Consider the following 9,639-nt stretch of genomic DNA (forward strand, 5'->3'; position numbering starts at 1 on the left):
AGATTGACTTGAGTCCAGGTTACCACCCATTAAGAATTTCGGAGGGAGACATCCATAAAACGACTTTTAGGACCCAATATGGACATTTTGAGTTCACCGTAATGCTTTTTGGGTTAACAAATGTCCCAGCTACTTTTATATGTTTGATTAATCAAGTGTTTAGTGCTTAGTTAAGTTTATAGTGGTCTTTATAGATGACATATTAGTTTATTCCAAGGATCAGGCTGAGCACGAGGGACATCTACGTCTAGTATTACAATCTCTTCGAGAACACAAGTAGTATATAATGTCATCAAAGTGTGAGTTCTGGTTAGAGAAAGTGTCGTTTTTTGGACATTTTGATTCTAAAGAGAGCATTTTAGTGAATCTGGCAAAGATAGAGGCAGTACGGAGTTGTTCGTCACCAAAGAACGTCACAGAGGTGAGAAGTTTCTTAGGCTTGGCTGGGTACTACTGTCGGTTTGATAAAGATTTTTCTCGTATTGCTCGACTTATGACTTCTTTAATGAAAAAAGAGAAGAAATTTGAGTGGTATGATGAGTGTGAACAAGTCTTCGTAACTTTGAAGGAAAGGTTAACTACGACCCCAATTCTTACTCTACCTGAGCCAAATTGGATTACTCGGTTTACAGCGATGCAATAAAGAAGGGCATGGGATGTGTGCTTATGCAGGACCCCAATTCTTACTCTACCTGAGCCAAGTTTATCGTTTATGCTTCACGGTAGTTGAAGATGCACGAGGTTAATTATCTTACTCACGATTTAGAATTAACTGCTATTGTATTATCTCTCAAGATATGGCGGCATTATTTGTATTGAGTCAATTGTAGGATTTAAAATGATCATTAGAGTTTGAAATATCTCTACACCCAGAGTAATTTAAACATGTGGCAGCGTCAGTGGTTGGAGTTGATGACTGATTATGATCTTGAGTTCATCTACCATGACAGACTGGATAATTTGGTTACTGATGCTTTGAGTAGGAAATCTGGTCATTCATTAACTGTTTTGAGTGGGGTTGAGGAGTTAAATCAGTATTTTTCCAAGTTGAATTTTGAGGTCATACGAGAAGGCGAGCTGCAGCATTATCTGAGCGCTCTGGCTATACAGCCTTTGTTTTCCAAAGAAATTCTGAGTTTGTGTGATAAGGACCTTAAATTGGTGATGTTAAAGGAGCAGGCTTGTAAGGGTAAAGCTGAGGGATTCTTTGTTCATGAGGATGGAGGTTTAAGGTTCAAAGGCCGGTGGTGTTTGCCGATGGGGGAACCGACTTTGAAGAAGCACATTTTGGATAAAGCTCATTGTTCAAAGTTTTCTATTCACCTTGGGTATGATAAAATGTATCAAGATCTTAAGCTTATATTCTAGTGGTCGGGGATGAAGAACGACATAGTTGAGTATGTTTCATGTTATTTGACCTATTAAAAGGTTAAAAGTGAACATAAGTGACTTGGTGGTTTACTGCAACCTTTAGAGATTTCGGTATAAAAATTGGATGACATATCGATGGACTTCATTGTGGCGTTGCTTCAAACCAAGTCGGGAAATGATGCTTTGTAGGTAATAGTGGATCGTTTAACAAAGTCTGCATATTTTATTCCTACAAACTGTCGTTGGGAGACAGAACAATTAGTCAGTGCTTATATTAAGAATGTTGTACAATTTCATGGGGTACCCCGTACAATTTTGTCTGATCGGGATACACGTTATTTTTCACATTTCTGGAAGATGTTACCGCAGGCTATGGGACCGCGTTGTCGTTTCACCCGTAGACAAAAGGACAAACAGAGAGGACGAATCAAATTTTAGAAAATATGTTACACGCTATTGTCATGGAGTGGCAAGGGTCGTCAAATGACCATTTGGATCTCGTAGAGTTTTCTTATAACAATAGTTACCTGGTGACGATTCAAATGGCTTCTTTTGAAGCATTGTATGAACGTCATTGTCGTAGTTTGGTTTATTGGGTTGATTTCACTGAACCTGCTACCTTGGGACCATAATTATTACTCCAATTGTAAGAGCAAGTGAAATTAATTCGGGATAGAATAAAGGCGAGTCAGTACTGTCAAAAGTCTTATGTTGATTTAAAGCGTCGTCTAGAGGAGTTTGAAGTGAGGGATCGAGTGTTTTTAAGGGTATCGGTGATGCAAGGGGTAGTTTATTTTGGTCCTCAAGAAAAGTTAAGTCCTCGGATATTGCTTCTTATGAGATATTGAAGCATGTGGGTAAGATGGCTTATAAGTTAGATATGCCCAATTCGTTAGAAAAAGTCCATGATGTTTTCCACGTCCACAGTTAAAGCGTTATTGTAACACCCCTAAGTTTTATAGATATAAAACATTAAATACAATAAGACGTAAATAATATTTCATAGCAGCGGAAAGTAAAAGCAGGGTGCTCGCCACACTCAAAAAGTGTAAGGCGTCAAAACAACCATTAAAACTTATATAGTTTTAAGAAAAAAAATTAAATGTTCTAACACTAATTAAGATACACTCATGAAGTATGATCTACGTCGCTCAACCCTCATGCATTAAACACGTCAAAGAACTTGCCATTACCTGTGGAAAACAAAAATACAAAACATGAGCCACAACTCAATGAATAGTTACTCTAACGTGCCAAACTGTTTATACTTGAAAACATTTGACATTAAAATAATATTTGAAATCCGCAAAATTGTAACATACTTTTATATTTAGTATAAATAAAAGTATACTCATATAGTATAAAACACTTGAATTGTCACACTTTGTAAATACTCATCATAAAATCTAATAAAAATATTGTAAAATTTCACATTGCATTCGCATAGTGATTTACCATATGGAATATTCTTACCTAAGTTAATATCAACTTATTCCTTGATATATGAGTAGTATATAACAATTAGATATGTTCTTATAAATTTTTTTAAAATATTATGTTGTTAAATTTAAAAATTACATAAGATTTCTAATTAAAGTTTCTTTTGCTTTTTTATTTTGATGTATTTGCTAATTAATAAAGTTTATCACTAAAATTGTTATTTCTAAAATGTTTCATTAAGAAACAAAAGACACATGATAATAAAAAATTAACTTGAGAATAATAAATAATCATTATGTTAACGTTGTTGGAAAATTACCTAGATTTACCTTAAAAAGTAAGAGAACTTAAATTAATACTAATATTAACAATTAATTTTTTTCATTAAAAGCACTATTCATTCAAAAATTCTATATCTATTTTATAAGAAATATTATAATATTATACTAATAACTTGCATCTCTATTTAAAATTTATATTTATATATACAATTACACTAACAACTTTGTGCATTGCACGAGTTTCTATATTACTATAGTATACAACACTTGAATTGTCACACTTTAAAATTATTTTCACAAAATAAATTTATATAATGTCATAAAAATAACATATCCCCTTCCATGGACTCCTCCCAAAATGTGGATCAACCAAACACCTTAGGGATGTAATTTGCCTTTGGCAGTATAAACACACGTCACGTTTAGGTGCACCAAGAGTTGACCTATCCTATACAGTATGGGGGAAAAATAGTTTTGCCAAGTTTATGAAATAGCACATATTAAAAATCATACAACATTATTTGTAAAAAGAAAAACAAAGTATTTTAAAGAACAAGTAACCGAAAATTTTCATTTATATTAAAACAAACATTATACCCAAAACTATGTAATATTGAAAGTATATGTATGTACTTGATAAAACAAAGTAATTATAATAACATGAAAAAGAACAACGTGAATACCAATATTAATTAATCTCACTTTTTAATAAAAATTTTATTTTCAACCTTCTTGAACAATATACATGCCGCAAATCCATCATCATCCAAATTAATAGAATACACAAGTGTATTTAAAATATGGCAACAAAAGACATAATATCTTATCACTTTTTTTGTTTGAATATGAAACGACCACCTTGTTTAGGAAGCAAACAATCTTGATCGGCCATTAACGTTTTCTACACAAAGCTTAAAGATTTTATTTTTTTTTTAACAATGACCGTAGTAATATGACGAAATAATTTAGTAAAGGGAAAGAGATATTATTATATAAAGAACAAGATCAGACGAAAAATGAGAATGTAGTTAGGATTCCAGATCAATGTCGACTCAACGTAGAAACCGACCACTGCAACTGTATCTACATATTATTATGAAATTTGCTACTAAAAAACTAAGAGAAGGTAAGAGTAGAATTTGATGAATATTGGCTTGTTAGGGAATGAGTTATAGGAGAAAATGGGGAAGATGAGAGGGAAAGTTAATCGATGAAGATCATCAAGCAAAACCGTTGGTGAGCAAATGAAAAAAAAAAACGCTTCATTGCCGTGAATGCTATCTCTTTATGATTAAATAGGGGTTTCTAACATTAATACTGTAACAACCCGTCTTTCTAAATAAGAAAAGATTTACGGAAATAACCTTTAAGAGGACTGTCACCTACTCTTAAATGAATAAGAACAACAATATAAATCTTATAAACTTAAAAATATATAAAATTTAAAGGATCTAGACCTTATTATATTACTGTTGAGCAAAAACATCTTTAAAGGAAAGAAACAAAAGTCTCAAAGTAAAAAAAAAAAAAAAAAGCAAGAAACCATGGGATGAAAAAGTCCTAAAGTCAACTCTCACACTTTTAGCCAACGTGGTAGTGATCATGTAATTATTCACCATCTGTATAAGATATAAATCAACATCAGTGGGGAGTAACTAGCTATCCTTCCTAATCATAAAACACATACAATATCATCTTTAATTACAAAGAAACCTAAACAGTTACCAGTAATTATATAAACATATAAATCTAACTTAAAACCTGTAATCGTGTGAGAAGGAACGAACGCCGGTGTTAGATGCCCACAAGATGGCCTTACACTAACACCTCCTAAGGTTTGTCGGGCGAACCCTAGTCTATTAAAAATAGGCCTGTCTAAGAATGACCAATTCTCCCCTAGCAATAGATGCCTCCTTTGCCTTATACCACTAGGTACCGGGACAACAACAATTAACCCAGACATATATGTGTATCATCAATAGCATGTTCTAACCATTTAGAGATGCCAAAACAGGTCTTACACTCTAATTGCTCCTTACTCTCACAAAACATAAATCTCCATTTATAAAATCAAAATCAAAAACATTCACGAGATGCCAAATTAGGTCTTACACTTAAAAACCAACTTTCAAATACTTAACTCAAATATACCATAACTAGTGTTATGAGTAATGTTTGAGTTTGGGAATAAACGTAACTCTAATTTTGATCTAGTCAAGGCAAGTCAACCTTATTACTAACTCTGGGCAAAGAAGTACTAATGAAAGTGTTATTGTACTCAAAAGTACAACCTTTTCAACAACACTTTTGACGTTTGAAAATTATCAAATCTTAAAATAAAATATTATAATACTCATTTTTGGTTTAAAATTTAATTTTACCATAGCTCAATAATTCTTACATTACCAATTAAATAGTTTAAACTCTAACAATACTAAAGTGGACAATAATAACACTAACAATAATACTAACAAAAATTATAAAAATAAAATAAACACTAAATTCATTCTTCCAAAATCAAAACACTACCTTTCGAGTCGTAATAAAATAATAATAAAAGATAAATAAATCAAATAATTATGTAAATACTTAAAAGTACCACTTTCATACAGTAATTATAACCTAATAAGATGGTTCAGAAGAAGTTAATTTTAAACACTCTGTTTTTTTAACACTAAAACGAAGACCAATTCACTATCTATTTCGAACCTGATTAAAAAGGAAAATAAAAATTATGTAATAAATTAATATTCATATAAATAAAACTATTAAACAAAATATTAGCTAACCGAACTTAGTAAAACATAAAGACCCCTAAATTTCTTTTAAACTAGTAGAAAGATAATACATAACATTAATAAAATCAAATTACTACGATCTCTTAGTTTACATCCTCAATTAACAATAACATTAGCCTAATTCAACATGGATAATTTTGGCCCCTAAAAAGATGACTATAACTATCATAATTATACTTTGCATGTCTAAATTTTCATATAATTAAATAAAACACTCTATGTAAATTACGAAAAGAGAGGAGAAACTAGTTACCTTTATATGAATTTCAGTTAGAGAAGATATAAAGAATTAGATAATAGCCTTAGAAAAATAATAATCCTCCAATGGCCTTGTATAAAACAATTTCTTCAACCCAAGTACATGACCTTGATAAAATAACCAACCTTGATGACCATTTTTTTTTTATCCCAAAATTAACTCAAATAGAACATACTCATAATAACAGAGCATGTGAATTTTTAGAGTAAAAAGAGAAAAGAAAGTTTTTTTTTTTAAGTAGTCTTGCAATGCCGTGGATAAATCTAATTTCCTCCCAAGCATAAGACTTAAAACCCATTTTAATCATAACTTTCTTTGGAATATGAAATGAAAAGGAAATAAAACAAAAGAGAGAGAAAAAATAATACATTCTTTGTGATATGTAATCTTGAGAGCCGTGGGAATTTTTCTCAAAACAATATTCCACCCCATCTCCTTTTCTACCAAGACATAATTAAAAGGTTTATTTTTTTATTAATTTATTTTTTTATCATCAATTAAAAGTAATTAATTTAGATATTATTATGTTCAATTAGGAGGATTAATGAGGAATATGAAGTGAAAGGTTTTTATTTTATAATTAAATTAATTACCATCATTTTACTAATAATGCCTAATTATTCATATGATCTTTGTATTCATGTACTAAATATTACATTTACTATTCACAAACCAATTTAATTAATTAGTTATTTTTTTGTCTAATAATAATAAATTTAGTTAACTCAATTAAATAAAACTAACATATTTTATTTTATTTTATTATAATTATGTTATTTAACCCACTTTGAAAATTATATTTTTAGTTTGAAAGTAACCTATAAGAATTAACAAAATAACATTTTACGGTAAACTAAATCATATAACTAGCCCAAAATTTTAGGGTGTTACAATTACCCCTACTCACAAAAAGTTTTGTCCTCGAAACTTACATATAATGAATAAGGCAATCAAAAAGAAGTATAACACAATTACGACCCAATGCTGGAGTTGAACAATTCTAGATAATTAAGTCTCATAGACTCCTTAGTCATCCAAGTCGGTTCTTCGTACTTTTGGCTCTTTCATAGTACTATCACCAAAGCGATTATCTTTCTCCGGAGTTTTTGGTTTTAGCAATCAAGGATCTAAACAAATCGTTCGTTAAATTCCACGTTTCGATCATCGTCGATTGTCTCAAATAGTATTTCATAAGATGGGTCACTACAATACTTTCATAGATTAGACAACTAGAATACATCATGCACCTTAGACAATTCAGACGGTAGTGCTTGTCAATAGGCAACTCCCCCTATCCTCTCAAGAGTCTTATACAAACTGACTTATTTTGGACTGACTTTACCCTTCTAACCAAAGCACACCACCCTTTTTCATAGAGGACACCTTTAACATGACCTTATCACTTACACCATAAGCTAGACTTCTGACGGGGATCGATATAAGACTTTTGACTATCTTGTGCAGCTTTGATTGTCCTGTATGACTTTTACTTCTTCCACCATCTCTTGTATCATATCTAACCAAGCGTCAAAGCATCAGTAATATAAAATCCAACAACTAGGACATAGACACTTTCTCCCATATCGAGCCTCATATGGATCCATCTGAACACTGGCATGGAACTGTTATTAATTGCTGATTCCACCATACCTAAGGACTTTGCTCATGATTACTGAAATTTCAGTGCACAAGCATAAAGCGAAACAAAGCTTCCTATAAAGCCACCCAAAGTTGTGACAAGAACCTTAGGTCACGATCTGACACAATATCCTTAGAAACAACATGCAAACAAATAATCTCATCAACATAAACTTCTGCCAAATCCTCAATTGATCATATTTTTTTTTCTTAGATAAAAACTAAGCAACCATAGTCAACCATATCATATTCCATTCAAATGTCACCACAAGACGTTGTATAATAGCACTTATGAAATTCTAGTTAAATTTCCATGTAGGAATAGGTTTACGTTGAGGCAAACCCTATTGTATTTGATGTTCAATTTTCACCTTCAAACAAACTAAACGTCAAGCCAAAAATTCAACAATTTCTCTCTTCTTGTCTGGTCACTACAAATTCACCTTTAAATTCTTATAATGTTTATCTCGCATAGTAGTACTTTGTAGTGAATAAGGAGTGTTATGTGCTTCCTCAAAGGTTTTTCTACTTTAATTTTGCGACATCAAGTATACAACAATGACCCTAAAACTTCATACTCTCGCCTAAACTTATTTTAGAAAATGTCCAAATCAGTCCTAAAGCTTTAAGCTTAACGGATCTTCTCGTGCTTTGGATCTCCTTTCTGCTTATCCCTTAATTCCCCATACAACTATGTTTTGAAAAAACTATAATGAATCATTTTCAAGCTAAGCTTCTAGAGTTTCGTGCATATTTCTTAAGGCAAGATTCCGACAGAGTTTTAAGAATACTTCTTTGTCCAACTTAAGAAACTAATAACTTTTTTTCAATTTTTTTTCTTCTGTGCTTGTGTGACCATGTGTAGATTACATGTTATAATTATGTTAATGTGATATTGATCACATGTTTAAATTTCATTTGAGATGACGAAAGATTATAATATTCCCTCACTCAGGAGTTTAGGATTTGACAGTTGGAATAACAGTTAACGTGAATGAAGAGTTTGAAGGTAAAGTTATTTCTGATAATTTTCTCGTAGAAAATTTTTCCATTCATATTCTTTTTGATTCTAAGTCGACCGATCTTTTATCTTTACCTCTTTTCTTCACAAATCCTTTGTTTAGGATAGATGATTACCATCAAGAACAGTTACCCTTTGTTTAGGATAGATGATCTTTTCGACTAGTTAGAAGTTAGGAACTCAAGAGTTTTCTATGATTTATTTGAGTTCTAGGTACCATCAATTAAGGATAGCCGAGGAGGATATTCCTAAGACTACTTCTAGACTAGTTATGGACTTTATGAGTGTCGGTGATGTCATTTGGGGTAACAAATACGCCAACAACGTTTATGGATTTGATGCAGAGATACATTCGTCCTTATTTGGATAAGTTTATAGTTTTTATGAAATTTTGGTATATTCGAGAAACATGGAGGAACATAAGGAACATTTGAGGACTTTGCTAAAACTTTGAGAAAAAAAAATATTTAGGAAATTTATTAAGTACGAGTTCTGGCTTGAGGAAATAGTTTTTTTTGGGCCATATTGTATCTAAGGATGGAAAATCTATGGATATGGAGAAGATTAAGACGATAACTAATTGTCGATTCCGAGAAATGTAACTAAAATTCGGAGCTTTTTGGGTTTTGCTGGTTACTATAGGAAATATGTTGAAAATTTCTCTAAGGTTACTCGTCCCATGTTTGAGTTGTTGAAGAAAAGAATTTGATTTTAATAAAGTGAGAGGTACATGATTGCTTTTGAGGAATTAAAGAAGACACTCACTACTGCTCATCTATAAATAGTGCATGATTGTAGCAAACGATTCAAGGTTTATTGTGATACTTCATT

The 9,639-nt window shown here is 31.5% G+C and overlaps 1 protein-coding gene across 1 annotated transcript; it reads left to right on the forward strand.

The window, feature by feature from the left end:
- Positions 1-286: 286 nt before the first annotated feature.
- LOC130799430 (uncharacterized mitochondrial protein AtMg00860-like) lies at positions 287-643 on the forward strand. The gene has a single exon (XM_057662521.1). It carries the CDS (start codon positions 287-289, stop codon positions 641-643), a length of 357 nt encoding a protein of 118 aa, XP_057518504.1.
- Positions 644-9,639: the final 8,996 nt, after the last annotated feature.

This window comes from Amaranthus tricolor, chromosome 14 (assembly GCF_026212465.1).
Source record: "Amaranthus tricolor cultivar Red isolate AtriRed21 chromosome 14, ASM2621246v1, whole genome shotgun sequence".
Taxonomy (NCBI): domain Eukaryota; kingdom Viridiplantae; phylum Streptophyta; class Magnoliopsida; order Caryophyllales; family Amaranthaceae; genus Amaranthus; species Amaranthus tricolor.